The following is a 23186-nucleotide window of genomic DNA, read 5'->3' on the forward strand; positions in this document are numbered from 1 at the left end:
CCCGAGGCGATAGTATCCAATAGAGATAAGGTGTTCCTCAATCATTTTTTGAGAGAATTGTTCAGGTTACAGGGGACAGTTCTGAAGAGGAGTACATCTTACCACCCACAGACGGATGGTAAAACGGAAGTAGTCAACAGGAGCTTGGAGACTTACCTGAGATGTTTCGTATCAGAGACACCCAAGCTCTGGGCTAAGTGGCTATCATGGGCGGAGTATTAGTACAACACCTCTTTTCACTATGCTTCTCAAATGACCCCATTCAAGGTGTTGTATGGAAGAGATCCTCCCCACTTGGTGCATTTTGAGAGTAGCGGCACTCTAGTTTCTTCAGTCGAAGAGTACATGGATGAGAGGGATAGAGTGTTAGAAGAATTGAAGAGACATATGATGAGAGCTCAACAAATCCTGAAGAAACAAATTGATGGGCATAGGAAGAACATCCAATTTGAAGTAGGGGAGAGGATGTTCTTGTAGCCTCGATCATATAGACAGAAAACAGTCGCCAACAGGAGGAATGAGAAGCTGGCTCCGAGATACTTTGGGCCTTATGAAATGATGGAGAAGATCGGAGTGGTGGCATATCGACTGAAACTACCATCAACGACGACTATACATCCGATTTTTCATGTATCACAATTGAGACAGGCCATTGGTGATTATACGGCCAACCCCGACTTAATTATCGGCGACACTTACTGAGGATTTAGAGGTGGTTCTGGAACCCTTAGAGCTGATGGGGGTTCGCCAGGAAGAAGATGGGACTAAAGGAGTGTTGATCAAGTGGAAGAACCTCCTTGAATACAAGGATATGTGGGAGCCTTACGAGAGGATGAAACATCAGTTTCCTGATTTTCACCTTGAGGACAATGTGATTATTTGGGATGGCAGTATTGTTAGATCGGTTCACAGTGAACCGATCCAGTCGGCCCAAGGGGGACCAGCTCCTATGGTTTACAAGAGGCGGAACTCATCCGCCTCCTCTCACGTTTCCGCCAAAAGGGGCGGGCCCCACTATTCTAAACAAGGAGAAATTTGAAAGGAGGGGCGGCTTAGGGCTTGGGAGGGAAAACATATTAGGAAAACTTTTGTATTAAGAAGTGGGAGAAGGATTAGGTATGATTATGTTTTGATTGATTGAAATTAGGGTTTCTTAGAGGCTTGGGCTCTAGACAATCTTGTCTAGAGATTTGGGAGAGACGATCCTCCTCTCGAATTGAGGATCTCTTGTATCTTACGTTGTTCTTGTTTCTCCTTGATTGTTATAAGATTTGCTATCATTTGTCTGTTCTTCCACCACGATTCTTTCATTTTCTCGCTGTTTTTTTACTGATTATTAATTAGGTTTGCTTGTGAATTCAAGTAAATCCGATAGGATTACTTGTGAACTCAAGTATTTCCTATCAAAAGCATATAATACATTGGGCAATTTTACCCTACCATATCTTGAGATGAGTCCAAGGCAACCAAAAAAATGTCTTTCAAAATACTAAAGTTATAGAAATACTAAAGGTTCCCTGATGTATGATTCCATCTATAATATAGTTTTGATCATCGACAGACCTATAAATAATTTAAAAGATGATGATAATAAAGAAACCATTAAGAAGATATAGAATTTAGAATTAGTAAAATAATGACTAAGTATACAATATTAATTTGTGGTATGATATACTAATATTTACTTGTGAATATTATTAAAAGATAAAATTAAACCAGGGTGTCATAAGTTCGGATATCTTGAATATATTATGCAAATGAACATTGATATAGACAAGAATATAACTTCAACAGTTAAATCTATAGATGATTTAAATGGAAGGCTACATAAAAAATTTTATATAATAAGATAATATTACAGAGATTTAAACATAATTTTTCTAAAGTTATAATTAAATCAACTATATTGTATAAATTTAAGTGTTGGATACTAAAAAAATCATTGATAGCTTAGTTAAATGTAATGAAAATTAGAATATTATGAATATGTGGCAAAATTAGAAACATTAAATCATGGAATGATTAAATTAGGAAAATAAATACACCTATTAAAGATAAGTAGTTGTAATTATTCAGATAATTTCAACATGTACAATGAGGGGTAGAAGATGCATTCATTAGTCGAGTAGATAAACTTGATTTTAAAGGATTGTAAATAAAAAAATGAGTAGACCTAGTATAAAATAGAAAGAAAAAATTCAAAATAATTTGTGAAGAATAAGTTTAATACCTCATACAACACTCAACAAAAAATGAATGTAAATAAGGATTCATCAACTGTAAGTGCCTAACCTAAATAGTTGGGCATAGGACTAATTTTGATAATGGTAATGATTTTAGAGAAATATTCTTCCATGGTTTCTTCTTCCATTATATTTAATTTTCTCTATGAAGATATTGAAACTAGATATTCCTAATATTGGTATACTTTTGAATTATTGCAATAGGTTCCATCTGACATCCATATTGCATCCAATTGTTAAATAAAACATGTACAATGTCTTTTAAGATATTAATTGGCTGCGGTGACATGAAGAGCTTATATAGGATCCAACAAGATAGAACATATGCAAATTTGATAAGTTAATGTTATTTTGAGATAAAATTAATTGAGCATTTAAGAGTTAAAATAGATTTTAGTGGGCCTAAAAATGCTAAGCATTTAAATAGAATTTAGCATGCCTAAAGATTATTTCAACCAATCAATTTATTTGATTGTTGAAATAGACTAACCTGATAAATAATCTTAATACACAACAGTTCAATAAATACATATCATATTATAAAGATGACATGATCGAGACTGAATGCAGAAATTTTGAAGCACCTAGATACAACCCACAAACAAAAAACAATGTAAACAAAATGAGGTTCCTTTTAATAGGTTATATTATATATATATATATATAATAAACACACACACAATGGTTTCCTAAAAAATCAAAATGGAAACACTTTGATCGCACATACAAAGCTTGATGACTGTCATATATTCATTTTGCCTCGTACTACTCATTCCAGCCAGCACAATTACACCTTACGATCTCTCTCCTAAGATGTGCATAAGTCTATACACATTTTTTATACTAATTATTCCTAGTCCGCAAAATACAAAGGATAAAATGGATGAGTACCTCTACAAACTATGATAGATGAACTGATAATCTTATGGAAGGTGTGGTCATAGTAATTTTTTTAGATGAAAACAATACTCATGAGAAAGATTAGTAATTTTTCATAGTCAATATGCTATAGAGTAGAGCATAAAGATAAATTAGTTTATCTATATATAGAGCAATTCAAGGTGTTCACCACAGAAAAGTAATGGGTTCCAGCCAAAAATCCTTTGGAAAATCATACAAATCAATAAAAAATTCTGGTTTCTAGGAGATGTACATCTATCAAAACAAAACTCAGTGCAAAGGCTTTCTAACACCGAAAAATCTACTAGAAAAAAATAATTCTAATAAGTTTTTTTATGGTAATTAGGTTAGAGACAGGAGATTGGGCAGCATCAAAGGTCATTGAGATGAAACCCAACGGATTTTCCAGCAAGAATCCGCTGAAAATCTCAATATTATTCATCAAAAAATTTTCATTAAGTTTTCAATGATTCATACCCCAGAACCTTGAAGCAAGTTTCTTATAAAAAATAAATAAATAACAAGTAGTTCCAAGTGTTATTGAGCAGCACAAGTTACAAAATTACTAAGCCTCACTATTAGAAGGCTCTTAAACTTTTTTTTTTTCAAATAATAGGCCGATTGCTTCGAATACCATACCCACATATTTTCATATTTGCTCCTTATTTGACTGTGCATAACGACTACTCATCATCACAACTATTAACTATTATACCTAAAATTTTTAAATCAATAGTGATTACTTCTTCTAGTAGTACTTACTATGAAACCTAGGTAGTTATGTCTACGAATGTTTCAGCAAAAAGAATTAGCCTATTTTGCAAGAAATCTTAGTTCTTCATATTGAAAAATGGTAGCAAAAAATTGTTGGTCTAATTGCCATAGAATTTTCTTGTCGAAAACTCATACATTTAGAAAAAATGGAATGTTTTTTATAAGAATATAATGGAGAAATTAATAAGACCCCAAGAACACTGAATAGAAATCGATTGTTATAAAATGTTTGCATAATAGCTAAAATTACAAGGTCAGTCTGTTAATAGAATCTAAGCTTTTACAATATTATATCACTCATAATTAAAAGAAGTTAATCATTAATTAAAACCTACCCTGTTGAAGGATAAATATTATCCGACAATCTAAATACCATGCATTTTTTTTTTGGACATTTAGGCCATTTAAGGCAAACTCACACAAACAACGCATACACAAAGACTCGAACCCAAAACCTCTTAGTTTGGAAGCATAAGCTCTCAACCAACAGGCCAAGGTGAGCTGTGTATACCATGCATTTTAAGACCGATGTTTTTGATAATATATTCAATATTATGATCAACAAGAGAAAATAAAAAATAATTTGAATGGAAGGGTTTATCTGCAGAAATATGGTAGAAGAAGAGATATAAAGAGTCGTGAGTTCGGTAATTGAAAGATCTTATGACCTGAAGCTAAACAAGTACTCATATTAGAATAACGAAGGATGGTAAATTGGTTCAAAAAGTTGAAATATAAGTATATATATATATGTGCAAATTTAAGCACGTGTTAATAGTGAAAATAAAAATTATTTGAATAAAGAATCATGACTAATATTATTTTAGGTATTATGTTTGTACCAACAACTTATTTGCTCAGTCAAAAGAAATTTGGTAATTCATTAAATAATTAAGACCTCATTCTTAAGGATTTATCTCCACTCAATTCAAAAAAAAGAATCGTTAATCAATTGCCAAAATAATTCTATTAACATATAATTGACTAGAAAATTAAAAGAATTGGTGGCATTCATTAATATTTCTTGATAATTTATATATATTTTGGGAGAAAATTTCCTATAATGAAACAACAATCAAGATAATAATAATATAATAATAATAATAATACGCAGTAAATTGATAAGTAGGTAAAATAATAATTATCGAATTAATATTAATGTCTATAGATTATAAAATGGATTTGTTATTCAAAACTAGCATTTCAATATTTAAATATTTTTCATAATAATTCTTTGGCCACAAGTGACACCGAACAAAGTATAGATTAGACCACTATCGAGCTTTCTGCTTTATAAAAGTCTATCCACTTCAATATATTTTCATATGAGAATGATTCTTGTCTTGATGGCACAATATGGACCTGCGACAACGAATACACAACGGACACAGAGCCCTGTCAATTATTTGAAAATATAGACACGAACAACCGGTTTGACACGATATTATAGTTTTTTATTTAAAATTAGGTATAAAATTAAATAAGTATAATTTAAAAAAAAATTAAAAATAATAGTCCTTTAAACTAGAATTTGTGCTTAAAATGATAGTATATATGCGAGAGTCAGATAATCGATTCGTTACCATCACCAGAGAGAGATGAAAATACCTTCATTGCAAGGAGAAATGAAAATGAGAATATTTGATGAATGTAATTTTAAATGCAGACGTTGATTTGTGTGTGGATAGGAAACAAGAAAATAGTTTCGAATCTCCCAAATGAAGAAATTATTATTTTTTGTTTTTAATTATAAAATATTTAAATCGGCGTGTCGTATACGTGTCCCAATTTGTTTTTAATATTTTTTAATTGGACCACTTTTCGGTCCACACATGTCGGACGAGTGTCGTGTCGGACACTGCACGCCTCTTTGAGGAGAAGTGTCGGTGCATCATAGGTTCATGTCATAAGAGAGCCTTATAGATAATTCCATTCAACATTTAACATTCAGGATAATTTTCAGTCATAATAATTCACAAATTCTTAGTGATAAATTAGACTTCTTTTCCATAGAGCCATCATATTTTATTTTTTATTTCTTCAAGTCATTGGGTTGCCTTCTAAGAATGTACAATATCTTGAAATTGACCTCCTATCAATAATAAAACAAGTATAATCTATATCTATACATGCCTCAAGTGTTAGATCACCCCCAATTTTGAATGAAATTTCCTTACCGAGAGTTCTTTCTGATATTGTAAAATCTGATATACAAAGCTGAGATTGATTTCATAGAATTATGCATGAATTGACTTACCCAACCAGTAATATAAGCATTGTTAGTTATAGTACATGATATATAGGTATGTCTTCCACATGCCCTTCATAAGAGAATTTTTTATGATTGTATCTTCTGAAACATCCCAAGTTTATGACTACATTTCATAAGAACCTTGATAGGCTTGCATTCTATGTTCCTAACTAGTCTATTTTTTTTCAATAAGCATGATATGTATTTTTGTTATGATCTGAAAATTACATATCCAGAGTTTGCAACCTCAATATCAAGGATATACTTAAACTTACATAATTCTTTAATTTCAAAATTTTAGAGTAACGCCTTCTATAAAGTCTTAGTACCTTTCAACTTATTACCTATTACTATGATGTCAACAACATAAAATAACTAGTAGTATAAAGACTCCTCAATACCAAAGAAGAATTCGTAACCTGATTTAGATCATATGTAAGATTTCATGTAAACAAAATTTATGAACTAGTCATAGATAAATCCTTTGATATATATAATTCTTTGAGATATATCTTATCTGTGCTATATTGCAACAAGGTTAATATAAAATAGGACCCTTCTAGCCCCTACTCCTAGACTTCCAATCCCACCAAGACCTACAACACCTCCGCATCCATCTCTGCCGTTCTAAACACGCACACCGTTTTCTCTTCCATCGTTGTGCTCCTAGACAAACAGTACGATCTTCTTTCTGCCACCTCATGGATCAATGGCATCCTTGCAACCACCTCAGCAGTCCATGTAAGCTACCCAACCGTACAAAGAAACATTTATAGTTTATCTTATGGTAATTAATTTTGTAGTTATTATTCAATCCTTGATTTTGTATATTTTTAAATAGAAGTTTTCTAAGATTACATAAGTTGTGTGTAAATAATGGAATAAAATAAACTCAATTATTCTAAAAAAAAATTTAATTATATCCGTGCAATGAATTTTTATCTAAGTGTCTTCTTCTTTTCCTGTTGTTCCTATTTTTTTATATAAAAAACTTTTCAACTTCAATTCTTTTTCTGCTTCTGTGAATGCACTATTGCCATGATTTCTCTATCCATAGACAACAACAATATTGCTCATAATCCCTTGGTCTCAAATCCTCTTAAGACTGACTATTTAAATTCAATGGAAGAGTTATAAAACAATGGAAAGAACTAAATTAAGTGATCACAATGGGTTCCCACATTCTTAAAAGAAATATAAAAATCCCATTTATTTTGTGATGACCTTAGCAAGGAGATTAAATGTTTAAATTATGGGATGAACAATACTCTTTGGTGATGTCCTAGTTAAGGAACTCTATGGTTTCAAAGATTAGTAATGCATCACTGTTCCTCCCTTCATCAAAGAAAATATGAGATACAGAAAATCAATATTTTCTAAAGTCCATGATTGCACACAAATAAAAAATGTCAAGATCAAGATCTTATCCATAATGAAATAAGGGCAATCCATCACACAATATTCTAACCTATTACAAAGTCTGTGGTAAGAGATGAATAGTTATAAATAAAAAAAAAATTATTATCAATGCATCCAAATGGAAGCTTTATTCAAAATGACTAAATATATGATATTTTTTAGGTTTTATTAAATATTGAGTTTGATGATATAAGGACAAAAATTCTCCGAAAAGAAAGAGGATTTATAATCACTAAGAGAAATCATTGTCATTATCCAATTTGTAGAAAGAATAGGAGTTGTGGTCACCCACAACTCCGTGGAAGGCTTGACCTTAGTTTTCAAGGCTCTCGATACGAAAAACTCCGACTTAAAGCCCTCTCATATTGAGGACCGCACAACTAACCAACCCCACAAAGATGATCAATAGAGATAACAAAAAGGCTCAACATACAAATTAAAGATACTAGAAACTACATGACAAATCCCAAAACAAACCACATACCTAAATTATTTACCAACTATTAAAAAGCTAACTAAGAATTCTAAATATAATATTGTGTTTTGTCCTTGACATTGTCTTTTATAAACAAGGACTAGAAGGATAATTGGCCATGCTAGAAAATTGGATCACCTCTCCCACCTTACCAAAACCAATAATCAACAAAGTTCCATACAACCATCAATTTTATCTCTTCTTTTAGAAACTCTTAAATCTAATAAAGATAAGCTCTGAATGCAAAACCAGCATCTTGATCACCTATCATTTATTACTCTCAAAATTATATTTTCTTCATTAAATGAAGAAATCAACAATGAAAAGATGTTTATGGACTAGAGCAAAACAAATGTACTAGCTTTCCATTAAAAGACACAAGAAATCTTATTATTTTTCCTATCAGTTATAGTGACATTTAAGTACCATCTTGTGTACGCATAACATCTTTTGGACTTAGAGATTTGTATCTTTTTTCGATGATTGTTCTAGGGTGTCATGGATATTTATACTAAATGTCAAAAGTAATGTGAACATCATCTTTCTCAACTTTTACAATTGATCAAAAATCAATTTAGAACTGAAATTAAAAATTTAAATCCTACAATGCTAAAGACTTTTAGCCATTCACTTTGCTCATTCTTGTAAGAAAAAAAAAGCATAAATTATCTTGTGTGTATACAATCCAACAAAATGGAGCTGTTGAATAAAAGAATAAATATGGTACCACAAAGACTCCTTTTTCAAAACAACGTTTCAAAGCAATATTACTGAGAAGCTATTTTAACAGCTGCTCACATCATATATTGGCTACCTAAAAAGATTCTTGGATTCATGAGTCATACACAAGTTCTAACCAAATTCTTTCTTCACATCAACGCCTCAAATAACCTTGCTTACAAAATTATTTAACAGTGTAAAAAATCGAGGAAAACTTGATCCATGCATATTCATGTGTCTCCATTATCTATTATTCTAAAAAAAAGTGGACTGTTTAGGAAAGTTTCCTAATTGTGTTTATGCTATTTATGAAGTGTTTAATTATTTAGGAAGGTTTTCTAAATTAAGTTTAATTATTTAAGAAGATTTTCTAAATTATATTTATGTTGATTAGGAATATTCTATTTCTTTAGAAAGGTTTCCTAAATCATGTTTTTGTTAATTAAGGAATGTTCTAATTGTGTTCTAGGGCTATTTAAGGGGGAGTTTGTCTATAGTTTAGGGAGGAGATTGATGCTTTTTTTCCTAGTATTTGTTGAGAGTTCTAACAGTATCTAGGGTTTATGGGAAAGTTGATCTACCTCTCAAATAGTAGATCAATTATATAATGCTTTATTTTCGAAGGAGAAATAAGAAAATCAGACATATTTTTGTGTTCCTACGTTGTTCTTCTCTTTTATTTGTTGTTTTTATTTATAAAATGTACCAAATTGGTATCAGAACGAGTTTTTTGAGAGATGACAGCAAATAAGGTGGATGCTTTGGAAGGAAAAGTGGAGCAAACCAAATCATGGATGAAGGAAAAGTTTCCAACCATCTGCCACTGGATCTACTCCAACCTTTTCACATATATGCTCGTTTTTTATCCTGTCTCTAAGAGTAACGCCACTCATCCACCTGAGGATCCTCATCAATGCAACACTTAACTTAATATTATGCTTATCTTTCAATGGCCAACATTCTGTGTCATAAAGCATTGCAGGTCTAACCATGATCTTATATAATTTTCCCTTAAGATTGAGTGGTATTTTTCTATCACACAACAAGCCCAATGCATTCCTCCACTTCAATCATCCAGCTTGAATTCTACTAATAATATCCCCGTCTATTTCGCAATCACTCTAAATAATAGACCCAAGATATTTAAAACGTGTACTCTTATTGACTTGATTGCTCAAAGTCACAAACCTCCCACTAGATCTTTTACTACTAAAATTACAGTCCATGTATTCGATTTTAGATCTACTCAAACGAAAACATTTAGATTCTAAGGTTGACCTCCCTAATCCAAGTTTACCTTTAACTCTCTCTTTAGTCTTATCAACAAAAAGAATATCGTCAGCAAAAAGTATACACCAGGGAACATCCTCTTGCAAATCTCTAGTAAGAACATCCATGACTAAAGCAAAAAGATATGGGCTTAAGGTTGATGCTTGATGTAATCCAACATAAATTGGAAAATACTTAGGTCAAGTTACCTTCACGGCAAGCGAGCTCCAATTGTTACTTCCGATCCACCAACAAAACCTCTGTTTCCCTCTTTTTCCCCTAGCTAAATCCCATATTTAATAAACCTTTAGCTTGGCAGATTTAAGGGATTTAGCGGAAGAAGCTTGCGAAAAGGAGAAAGTTACCTTCACAACAAGCGAGCTCCCGTTGTTCCTTCCAATCCCGATCCAACAGGAAGAACATCATTGAAGGAGCAAGGCCTTAAAGCGACGAAGGAGACGAAGAACATTCACGTCGGTTAGGACTCGCGAAGGAACGTCAGCAAGGGGCTAGTTGCTGAGGGCGAGGGCGCAGGAGGAACAAACAAAGTCAAGAGTGAATGAAAGAAATGAGCTAGATATCGATTTAGATACACTTATTTGTGACAGATTTGCTGCAGATTTGTGAGGGAAATTTCCGCCACAAATCCATCACAGTTTTGTCAAAAAAAATTTCCGCTGTAAAGCTCACCAAAAATCATTGGTTTACCTATAGTGTTTGTTCATTAATTTGTGTAGTTTGACTAGTATTCTTTAATTATATTTGTTTTTCATAACTATTTTTTACAACTACTTGGACTGTTAATGTTGGAATGCAAAAAAAAAAAGATTGTATGAGCTTTTTTTTGTTATGTTATAGGTTTGCGGCGAAAAATCTGCCGCAAATGGCAATACAACGATCTGGTATCGACGTTTGTGATGGAATCTGAGATGGACCACAAAAGTGAAGCCATCATTTCAATAGAGATTATTTCATCACAAATATGTTTGTGACACTCGTTTTACCATAAGAACCATATTGTCGCAAATCCACTGCAAATAAAGATTTACGGCGAACTTCTCGAATCTCGCCGTGAATTTTGCTGCCACAAATAGCTAATTTTTCTGTAGTAAGCCAAAGCAGATGCATAGCGCTCGAAGGAAAAGAGAGTTTATCACCTTCATCCTTCGTTGCTAAGATCAAATCATTTAGAGCTCTACTTCACACGAAGCAAATGAAACCAAAACGAGGCTTGAAACGAAAGAAATTTCATCACCTTCATTGTGATGGGAGAGCGACTCATTCAAAACTCTATTTCATACGAAGCAAGCGAAGTCAAGGAAAAGCTCAAATGACGAAAGATCGTTATATTCGTTCTTAGCACCTTACAAATTTGACAATCATTGTCGAAGTGGAGACGGAGAGCTTCTCCTTCAAAGCGATACTTCACACTCGCAGTCGATTCGACAGTTGTTTCCAAAGTAAGCGGAGGGGGAGAGCTTCTCTTTCAAGGTGATACTTCACACTCGTAGCTAAGGGTGTAAGTGAGCCGAGCCGGCTCGAGCTCGACTCGTTCATGGGCTTGCGAGCCAAGCTTATCAAGCACACAAGTCGAGCTCATTCAGTAAACGAGTTCGAGTTTGAGCTTGATGAGGCTCGGCTCATGAGCTCGCAAGCCGGCTCGAATAATTTTTGGATTTTTTAAATTTATATATGTATATATACAATATATATGTATATATGTATATATATATATATATATGTATGTCATTTCAGTGTCACAAGTCAAGCTTGACTTTTGAGCTCGGCTCGAGTTCGATCTCGGTATTTGACCCGCGAGTCGAGCTCGAACACCCCCTGACTCGAGCTCGACTCGACTCGTTCACACCCCTACTCGCAGCTGATGCCAAGACAGACACCCTAAAACTTATTATACGCGTGAAATTCTAAAAAGGAAAAAAAATAATGAGGTGATACCTTGAACAGCTCGAGACATTCCACCTTAAGGCATACGCCCCATTTAAAAATATTGCATGCCTCACTCGAACGGGTGAGGCTTATGCCTCGATGCGCCATGGATCTGCCTCGAATTGAGGGGCACCACAGCGTACATATTGAATGCCTTTTTAATGCAGGGTACTATGCGAACTATTTTAAATGACTAAAGATAAGATAGATTGGTTAGTAATGATTGTGATTAAGCCAAGAGGTAGGACTACTCATTAACATTTAATAGAGATTGCTAATCAAGAAGATGAGATGTCAAAATTCATACAACATATTATTAATACTAAACTAATGACAAACTTACATGATGCTAAGGAATATAACAAAAGGTTGATGGATTCACTAAAAAATAGAGGTTGGTGTCTACAAGGAATGATTTAACTACAATTGATATTGATTTGAATGAAAAAAATAATCAATATTTGTCTATCAATTTTATATAAATTTATAATTTCACTATTGACATGCTTGCACTTCCTAACATTAAATTTTGATATTACTATTCTTATTTTATTTGTAAAATCTTTTAATTTAACATTAATTGATAGTTTTCTAACATTATTTTTTGAAGACATTATTTAATAGAAAAGACAGCCCCACCCCACTATAAATATCATCTATTTTCAACGGGCTGAGAAAGAAGATTAACTCATATATACTATCATGCACGTATCATTCCTTTTCAACCTTTTTCATCCTTTCCTTAACCATTACTAAGGCAAACTCATTTATATACTATCATGCAAACTCATTTATATAATATCATCTATCTTATGAGCAACATTATTACTATCCCAACTACCACCAACAGATCACATAGAACCATCCAAAAATGTTGACCCATCTGTTTAAAATTGCGCAATAAGAGGCGCGCCTTTGTGCAATTTTGCCCAAATACGCCTTGAGGCTTGCGCAATTTTGCCCTTAGTAGAGGCGTACGCCTCAAGCATTGTGAGGCGCGCCTCAAGTGCGCAATTGTGCAATTTTTCTTGAGGCGTGCGCAATTTTGATTGGGTCCCACTTTAACTCCTTACCCGTGACCTGCTGCTCCCGATCCCGCATCCTTCACGTGCCCGTGACCTGCTGCTCCCGATCCCGCAAGGAGCTCCAGGCCGAACCGTCTCCGACGCTTCTTCCTTCGGCGCCGCCGCTCGCTGGTGAGCCCATTAATTTTGGCCACCCCTCTTCATCCTTCCTTGATTAGTTGTTAGAGTTTTTTTTTAATTTAGGATAAGATTTTTCAACTTATAGGAAAGCTAGGGTTTCAAATTTTTTGATTTAATTTGCTTTTTCACTTTAGAAAATATGGTTAAAGGCAAAGAAAAGTCTATTCCGTCATTGCGGAGGGACCATTCTTGGAAATACAGTGTACAAGTTGACATAAGCGGCGGTGAGAAGACTTATGTGTATTTGAAAAGTAATTTTTGCGAGAAAGTTGTGAAGGGCGGAGTAACCCGCATGAAGGAACACTTATCATGCTCTCATAAGAACGTAGCACTGTGTGCAAATGTGCCAGACAAGGTGAATCATGAAATTATTGCTTACATGAAGAAAAGTACCACGGCAAAACACTTACAACATGAGCAATTTGATGAAAGGGTCAAACATGGTGCTTACTTCGGGAGTGAGAGTGGAAAGGGCTCTTCCTACACTATACATAATAGAGGTGCACGGGGTCTGATGGACCAGTATATGACTAATCCAGGAGAGGATAGAGGACAAGCAGAGATGATGCCTGCGGCTAGTACCAAAGAGGGTCAACGTCAGGTTTGCATGGATATTGGCAGATTTTTTTTTTTTTTAGAATGCCATACAATTTAATGTTGCGACATCGCCGGCTTACTTCAATATGCTGCGGTCTGTAGGGTTGTATGAGAGAGGGTTGAAGGTACCTTCCATGTACGAGTTACGAATATGGATTTTGAAGGAGGAGCTACAGAACATAGAGCGGAGCATTGATGAGATTAAACGGACATGGATTGAGACTGGTGTAACCATTATGTGTGATGGATGGTTTGACATGAAGAGCAGGAGCTTGATTAACATCCTTGTCAACAATCCCTACGGCACAGTGTTTTTACGATCAGTTGAAGCTTCAGATGAGGTTAAAAATGCTGCATTCATTTTCAATTTACTATATGGAATTATTGAGGAGATTGGGGAGCAATTGGTTGTTCAAGTGGTGACTGATAATGTCAGTGCATACAAAGCAGCTGGTCAGATGTTGATGGAGAAGAGGAAACACCTATATTGGACCCCCTGCGCAGCACATTGTATCGATCCATGGGTCTTAGCCTTGATGAGAAAGTTTTCAAAGAAGGAAATCATTCGCCTGCAACCACTAGGTTATGTTATTACATTTGTGCAATGCAAATCATTATCAATTCCTAATGCAAGTTTATTCTACAGGTTCGCCACATCTTATTTGACATTGCAGAGACTGTTGGATGTGAGACAACCTCTGAAAGCAATGTTTACATCAACAGAATGGAGAAGAAGATTCCCTTGATCAATTAACATGATAAAGATCATTCTTATTAAACAGGAAAAAAAAGTGAGTCACAATGAAGATGATGAAGATATGACATTCATAGATACAATTGGAGAAGAATATTTCCTTGAAGACCCATTTAGTGATAGGATATGATTGAATTTTATATGTTCCTTCTTAATTGTACTTTGGGAGTTCTGATAGACTATAATTTTGTGGTTTTGTACTTTGGAACATGATTTTATTGCATCTCTTTTCTTAATTTCCACAAATTTCACTTGTCATTTAGATGTTTGTATTGTATGATAGAATCTTGCTATTATTTACCTGCTAAGACCCTTAAATTCTCATTTACGCAATTTTGCGTCCGTGAGGCTTATGTCTCACACCGCCTTGAGGCTTATGCATCACCTCATGGATGAAAACTGCCTCGAGGCTTATTTACGCAAATTTAAACCTTGGTTGACCCCTCCTACAATCCCTCTAAAGCCCTCATGAGCATCCTCCCAAACAACAAACACCAATATGTGGATCTGATACACAAGAGCAATGGAAGTAAATTGAGCCTTATGGGAAAACATAAGTATTGTATATGTTTGTCCTTGTAATTTCTTATAGATATTTATTTTCAATATGATGTTTTCTACAGATTTAATCTATAACTTGACGCTCATGTATAAGGAAAGAAGTTCTAATTGAAGTAGGCAATATGTGATTTCACAAGTTTGAGAAATTTTTGTCATTTTTTCTCCCAAAAATCTTTTATCTTAAGAGATTAACAAATAATCTTATATTTTATGAAAGAGCATCTCCCGGTTACCCTATTGGTCAAATAAGAAAGAATTTTGTATAACGAGGCTCAACTTGTTTGCACAATATGTTTAATGACATCCTCAAATTTTTGTGGCGGATTAGTTGTGGAATAAAAATTCGCAGGAAAATAAGGAAAATATGTCGCAAAATACGATTTGCAGCGAATTTGCTGTGGAATATAAATCAGATACAAAAAGTGGTGTTGGATTTACGACGAATTTGCAGTAAAATTTCAAAAAAAAAATTGGTCAGGCTGCCCACGCCTGACTGAACTTCCCTCTGCTGAGAATAATTAGCTGCCCTCTGCCCTCTCCTGCTTAATAGGCTGCGCTCTCCACACATGATTGGCTGCATGTGCCTGACCAGACCGCCCACGCCATATCCCGTCTAACCGACCTGACCGGACCGCCCGCACCATATCTCGCCTAACCGAGATTTAAACCTACACCTCACTTAAACTAACTCCCTTCTCCATTCGGTTGCGGAGACAAATCAAAACATAAAGCTTTTTTTTATATTATAACTCTGCTTGGGGCGACTTTGCAGTGGCAATTTCTGCCGCAAATTGGCGGCGGAAAATCCTCCGCAAATCCGTCGCAAAAAAAAATTCGTTGAAAATTTCCATTGCAAATTCATCGTCATTTTCAGCAAAAATAAATACACACAGTAAAGTCCGCCGCAAACTTTCCTATAGTGATCCTTCTATATCTCCTATTTGGCTATAGAAGATTGTGATGTAAAAAAAGTAATGTGTTATGTTGTTACAATGTTTGAGAATTTCCAACATATGAATACAATGTATGAATGCTAAAATGTATATATATGCTGCAAGGCAAGCAATAATTAATGAATCATTGCACAATGAATGAGTCAACAATGCAAAATAGAATGATGTGAGAAGGAATACAATGACGATGAGGAGGAAAGTGAGGAGCAAAAACGCAAGAGAGAGAGAAAGGAGTGAAACAAAAATTAATAGGCTTAAAAAAATTATATTACTTTTTGTTAGATCGGTACAATTTGAATTAGGGGATTCAATTAAATATTGCTTTGGAGGGAAGAACTCAATTAAATTAAATATTGCTTTGGGAGGGAACAACTCAATTAAATAAAATTTTGGTAGGGAACAACTTAATTAAATATTTTTTGGGAGTGAAGAACTCAATTAAATATTGCTTTGGGAGGGAAAATTTGAATTAGGGGTTGTTTAAGGATTTTGTAATATTATTTGCTTTAAATAATTTCTCTTGTAAGTGTTAGGGTTTCATCTTGAATTTGGTTGAAATTTGAGATTTCTTAGGTTTATTTATTTATTTATTTTTTCTCTAACGGCGTCTAGAGATTTGGGAAAGATAGATCCTCCTCTCAAATAAAGGATCAATTGTATCTTGCTTTATTTCTTCAGTTAGTTTGATTTCTTCAATAAAAAATATTGTTTTGTTAATTTTCCCATGAAATTTGTGGAGCATTTTGCTATCTTTCGTCTCTATTGATAGATTTTACTTGAAATCTTCAAGTGTTTCCCATCCTTCCACCTTGAGGACAAGGTGGATCTTTGGGAGGAGAGTATTGTTTGACCTGTCCAATTTAAATTAGGGGATTCAATTAAATATTGTTTTAGAGGGAACAACTCGATTAAATATTGCTTTGGGAGGTAACAACTCAATTAAATATTATTTTAGGAGGGAACAACTCAATTAATATTGCTTTGGGAGGGAACAACTCAATTAAATATTGCTTTAGGAGGAAAAATTTGAATTAGGGGTTGTTTAGGGATTTTGCAATATTCTTTGCTTTAAATAATTTCTTGTAAGGGTTAGGGTTTCATCTTGAATTTGGCTGAAATTTGAGATCTCTTAGGTTTAATTTTTTTTTTCTCTAGCGGTGTCTAGAAATTTGGGAGAGATAGATCCTCCTCTCAAATAGATGATCAATTGTATCTTGCTTTATTTCGTATGTTAGTTTGATTTCTTCAATAAAATTTACTGTTTTGTTGTTTTTTCATGGAATTTGTGGAGCATTTTGTTGTTTTTCGTCTCTATTGATAGGTTTTACTTGAAATCTTCAAGTGTTTCCTATCAAATTAGTATCAGAGTGTGTTCTTGGGCGGAAAAATATGATATCTTCGTTGTTTTTGCAATTGGAGCCAAGATCTCATTAATGATAGCTAAGAAGATGTAGGCACTGGAAGGCGAGATGGAGCAATTCAAAACCAGCGTGGAGAAGTTCTCTACCATGAAAGAAAGATTTTCATATATGGAAAACCATATCGAAAACCGATTTAGAAGAGTGGAGGAGATGTTAAGAAGGCTCTAGGAGATGCAAACAAAACTTCAAGAGTTGTTCTGATGGCTAACCCTAACCAAGATTTGACCGGGATTCCCTTGGCCGAAGCGAAGCAAGAGTTTGACAAGGGGAATTTCTTTCATCAAGTGCCACCTCCTATAGCTCTGATAAAGAGTGGATCAGGGTCTCTGGATGAGGGGACAACAAAGATGAATTTTTTTGGTGGAGGCGGTAGTGCGGCCGATCACTATGAGAGGTATTTTTGAGCAAGGGAAGTTATCGGAGGAGGGGGTCAAGAGTTACCTCCTAGGGCTCCGAAAAGGAGCAGAATAGGGTTCATATGGGGGGACAGTGGAAGGGCATTTCGTGGTGAAGGTGGTGGGGTGGCCGACTCCTATGGGAGATATTTTGGGCAAGGGAAGAGGATGACCGAAGGAGGGGGATGGGCCGAACCATGGGGATCAGGGGTCATGTGAGGCGAAGGGAAGGAAGGTGGGATTCCCACCCACGATACATGAGAGAAACATGGAGGGATCACGACAACCACTATGTTGGACAGTTGGAGAATGAAGAAGCTATTGGGGTGGTAGTAATCCAAGGGTAAGGAAGTTGGGTAAAATTTAAAAGGGAGGATGCTTATGGGTGGGTGTACCGGGTAAAGATATATTTCATGGTGAATGGGTTGACTGAGAAGGTGAAGTTTATGGTTGCATGGCTATGTCTAAAGAGGAAAGCTTTAGCTTTGTTCCAATGGACAATAACATAGCCACTAACAGAGCAGCTGAACAAAGCTATCAACAATGTCTCATCCTTCCACCTTGAGGACAAGGTAGATCTTTGGGAGGAGATAATTGTTAGACCGGTCCAATTTGAATTAGGAGATTCAATTAAATAATGCTTTGGGAGGGAACAATTCAATTAAATAATGTTTTGGGAGGGAACAACTCAATTAAATGTTATTTTGGGAGGGAACAACTCAATTAATATTGCTTTGGGAGGGAACAACTCAATTAAATATTGCTTTGGGAGGGAAAATTTGAATTAGGGGCTGTTTAGAGATTTTGTAATATTCTTTGCTTTAAATAGTTTCTCTTGTAGGGGTTAGGGTTTCATCTTGAATTTAGCTAAAACTTGAGATCTCTTAGGTTTAGTTTTTTTTGGGCTCTAGCGGTCTAGAGATTTGGGAGAGATAGATCCTCCTCTTGAATAGAGGATCAATTGTATCTTGTTTTATTTCTTCCGTTAGTTTGATTTCTTCAATAAAATTTACTTTTTTGTTGATTTTTCCATGAAATTTTTGGAGCATTTTGATGATTTTTATCTCTATTGATAGGTTTTACTTGAAATCTTCAAGTGTTTCCTATCACTTTCCTCATTGATGTTATTTAATGTCACAAGTTATTCAATTAGATTACAGTATGTAGACATTGAATTAAGAATATAAAATGCTTGATATGATTTCAAAATTGTGATATGATGTAGATGATCGACATTCTAGGGATGGTTTGTGCTGCTAGTCTTTCTAATACCCAAAAACTCTAGGTTTACGATGAATTAAGGGCAAAAAGTCACTCGGAAAAATTCTCCACCACACATTTAATGTTACAAGTTATTCAATTAGATTATAGTTATGTAGACATTGAATTAAGAATATAAAAGGCTTGATATGATTTCAAAATTGTGATATGATGTAGATGATCGACATTCTAGGGATGGTTTGTGCTGCTAGTTTTTCTAAGACCCAAAAACTCTAGGTTTACGACGAATTAAGGGCAAAAAGTCACTCCGAAAAGTTCCCCCACACATATTTCGCTAGGTAAATTCTAGTGCACTTATCAACAAATTTTTTATAGAACAATTCTGATGAATTTTTCATGGTGGAGCAAATACAATAAATTTTCACATAATAAGACATCACAACTCATTATAGTTATTTTTTGACATAATATCCACTAGAAAAATATTTGCAACATGGGTTTTATTGACAATTCATTTTTCACCTACAATTGCTCAGTTTTATGTGTTGATTCTCAATTATTAGCACTTGATAAGTGGATTGGCAAATAGCCAAAGATTGCAATTAGAACACAACTTGCATCTTGTTCTTCCAAACATCATAATTTTCTCCATCAAAGATAAAGAGTAGATTAAATATGACGATCAATTTTGAATTTGATGCTGTAAAGTTGGCCATTAATACAATGCCACCTATGCATAGGTAAACACCTACAATCAAAATAAGGCTTTGATACCATTATTGAGTGACTGGGAAATGTATGAATTTGCAAAGATGAGAGAGCTTTAAAGGATTGAAGGAGAAAATGGAAAGATAGGATTAAGTAGAAAGAAGTTTTTGAATAATGAACTTTGTCATGCTTAAGCTTACTATAATTAAGGAGGGGCCACCCTTATATGAACTCAAGCACCTTGATATTTGCACCATTCTAGGACATTTCTAATATATCTAAATTAATCACTAGTCATAGTCTTTCAAAAAGTTGTGTAAAACTACAATTAAAATAGCTATATTATATGGATTTGGGTACTGGGAGATAAAGATATTATTAGTCAAGTTGAGTGTGGAAAAAAAAACTATTAAGTTAGATGAGCTAATGGTTATATGAGGGCCAAAGAAATGCCAAATTAAAGATTAAGTAATAGAAAATGATCTCCGAATTATAGAGAAGTATAATGAAGAATAGAAGAAATGGAAAAGCTGATAAAATAATTGTGAATGGGTTATCAAGAAAAATGAATAGACAAAATATAACATTAATAAACAATGTGCAAAAAAAAAATTAATTGACTTAACATTTCAACAAAAATGTCAACAAGAATGAATAACAAATGAAGATTAATAAAATTAGTCTTAAATGGATTAGATAAGGCTAATGATGATTTTGATGAAAGGCTAAAGTTAATTTTGATGATGATGAATAGAAGTTCAATTTCAATCTTCCACCAACCTTTCATTATAGAATATTTTCAGTATAATCTAAATATATCTACAAAGTGAATAATTTCAAGCTACACTTACATAGCTTGTGGGAAAAAATCTTAAACCAAATTTTAGAGACATTTAACATTTGGGAATATTCATGTTCCAGATAGATGTAAAATGATGCGTCAGGAGTGTTTCAGTTTCAAGTACGCTTCAAGAAATCACTATCAGAAACCATAAAAATATAGAAAGAAATTAAAAAAAAAAACAAATGAGTTAAAGAATAAAATAAGAAAATAAAACATTCTGAATGCTGTAAACGCCAAAAAATTCCAATTGAAGTACAGTAAAATAAGAATATATATCAATATCTCACAAAACAGTACAAGAGTTTCGGAATTACGATGGCCTTCCGTTCCTTGGAAAGCGACAATAAAGGACCATATAAAAAGTCAGATGTCTTAGTCACATATTGTGCTCAGTCTCCTCATAATGCAAACAATGTTTCTTCCAGACAAATACCATTTTATGAACACAACCTAGTGTACAATCCAATTCCTCGCATAAGAAACATTTAATAGTACAATAAACCATGGATTTTGGCCTATCCACTTGATCATTCTAGGAACATAAGATACTATAAAATATTAAATTAAAAAAACAGCATAGAAGAGGATACGATGTATAAAGTTGGCAATTTGACATTAATCACTGTTAATAATCAATATCTTGAATATCAATCACCTGAAGGCCAGAGTAACATCAGGATATCTAGCTACCCAAAGTTTTTCAGGGTATAAAGACATGTACAGATCACTGTGACATTAGTTCAATCAACGAGGGGAGTCTGGACGGTAAAGAATCATCTGAATGTGAGTGTACACAGTGTTCGTATACACTGTGTATTAAAAAAATCAAACTATGCTCGAAACTATACTTAGTGTACACTCACATCTGGACATTTCTTTACCGTCCAGACTCCGCACGGAATAATTTCTCTCAATCAACAGCTAATTCTTATCATCACTTGCTCCAAGGGATGCACATAAGAAGTGGCAACGGAGAACCCAAACAGCGTCATGTACTTCATAGTTCAGATACATACAGATCTGAAGATAACGATAACATATAACGTCATATCAAACCTAAGGTGTACAGTACATAAACAGTGGCAAGAATATAGCACAAAGAGTATCATGGCCTTCCGACGCATACAATGTGAAGCTCATGCTTTCGTTTAAAGCTTGAGCATGAGGATAAGAATATCAAATCAAAACTAATTACAGAACTGTTATGTGATAATCAAATAGTTAGCACCATAAGGGGTATAATATGATATCAAATTTGTCTATGAGTTATGCTTGCTACAAGCTTGTAATGGATTTAATCCTCATGAAAACTAAACAAGACAAGAGAAAAATACTATTATCACAAGGAAAACATATGAAGGTTTAATATTCTGAAACTAATTCATGTAATAATCGAAAAAACAGTCAAGCTTGGCAGTCGCAAATAAGGAAGAAGAAACCTCCCAAATTAGAAACATATATAGCTAAATATCGCCGGGGATATGCTACACTATATAAAGTTTAAGACAATAAAAACATAAAGTATAAAACAAACCCAAACTTTGAAGTAAATATGCAAATTTTCAACTTAAAAGAACATCTTCCGTACCAGATATTGGGGCTCATGGATTATCTAACCCAACAGCGGTGCTCAACTCTGAAAAAAGAGCAAAGCTCATTGAGCGCGCCAAATGAACATACATGAGGATGCTCGTGATTCTGCAGCCTTGGCAAAGAAAAATGGATGACAACGAGAAAGAGCACGCCAGTAAACAGTCATGGAAGCCATCCCATGAGTGCTGACCAGCGTGCTCTCTCTCGTTGTCAAGCGTGTAAACCAGGGCGGTGCGCAAAAGCAAGTTCTGAGAAAAAACCTCAACTTCTCCACCTAAATCAAACAGTGCAACCTCATCTCAGAGAAAGAACAGAAATGATAAGTAAAGCACAATCATACCTTCTTCTTCGCAGATCAGATGGAGATCAATATATAAAGCCAAATCATCCACCTTGGAACGTCACTCCCCTACAAAAACTCCCGATCCTCCGAACGATCGTTGGATAAAGAAACCCAAGATCAAATCGCCCGCCGGCAGTGCAAGAAGAGATCACCGCAAACCCTAGATCCATCGAAGAAAGCTCCAGAAGTCATAAGTAGAAAAGTAGATGCCTCTGACCTTGTTCTTCACCAATCTCATAAATATATCTCGATCAATCACAATAATTAAAAAAAAATATTAAGCGAAAAAGTACTTTATTTAGTTAATTTAGATAATTACGGAATTATGAATATATGACAGGGTACAGCTTGTCGGTTGTTGATAGCGTAAACAAAACTCATTTAGCACAGACGCGTGTCAAGTAATAAGAATGCGAGTGCGTGGTGGGTGTAAACAATTGGGTGCCTTTTAATATTTTTGGACGGCAAGATTAAACGTGTCAGTAGCGCAGACAGGCCTGGGCCGCCAATCAGCGTACCGTATGCTGCCGCGTGCCGAGTTAAATTGTGGTGCCCGAGAGGATGGTACGAAAATATCCCCAGGGTTATTTCCG

At 34.4% G+C, this 23186-nt stretch overlaps 1 protein-coding gene and 1 long non-coding RNA gene across 2 annotated transcripts; one reads left to right on the top strand and one right to left on the bottom strand.

The window, feature by feature from the left end:
• Positions 1 to 736: 736 nt before the first annotated feature.
• Positions 737 to 14546, top strand: LOC110105164. The gene is made up of 3 exons (XM_020834555.1): positions 737 to 1004; positions 13338 to 13804; positions 13842 to 14546. Exons 1-3 carry the CDS (start codon positions 737 to 739, stop codon positions 14544 to 14546), a joined length of 1440 nt encoding a protein of 479 aa, XP_020690214.1.
• A 6868-nt stretch (positions 14547 to 21414) lies between these two features.
• LOC110105168 lies at positions 21415 to 22823 on the bottom strand. Its single transcript, XR_003701167.1, has 3 exons — positions 22591 to 22823; positions 22246 to 22362; positions 21415 to 21677 (listed from the first exon to the last, which is right to left on the bottom strand). It is a non-coding gene; the product is annotated as an uncharacterized LOC110105168 (long non-coding RNA).
• Between the last annotated feature and the right edge of the window lie 363 nt (positions 22824 to 23186).

This window comes from Dendrobium catenatum, unplaced genomic scaffold (genome assembly GCF_001605985.2).
Source record: "Dendrobium catenatum unplaced genomic scaffold, ASM160598v2 fragScaff_scaffold_716, whole genome shotgun sequence".
Classification (NCBI taxonomy): domain Eukaryota; kingdom Viridiplantae; phylum Streptophyta; class Magnoliopsida; order Asparagales; family Orchidaceae; genus Dendrobium; species Dendrobium catenatum.

What these genes read in the sequence shown, in the direction of transcription:
- LOC110105164 (XM_020834555.1), top strand. Translation starts at nt 737, where the DNA reads ATGGGGGTTCGCCAGGAAGAAGATGGGACTAAAGGAGTGTTGATCAAG. An exon ending in TCACGTTTCCGCCAAAAGGG is followed by an intron (nt 1,005 to 13,337) that starts GCGGGCCCCACT and finishes TTTTCACTTTAG; the next exon opens with AAAATATGGTTAAAGGCAAA. An exon ending in CCAAAGAGGGTCAACGTCAG is followed by an intron (nt 13,805 to 13,841) that starts GTTTGCATGGAT and finishes TTTTTTTTTTAG; the next exon opens with AATGCCATACAATTTAATGT.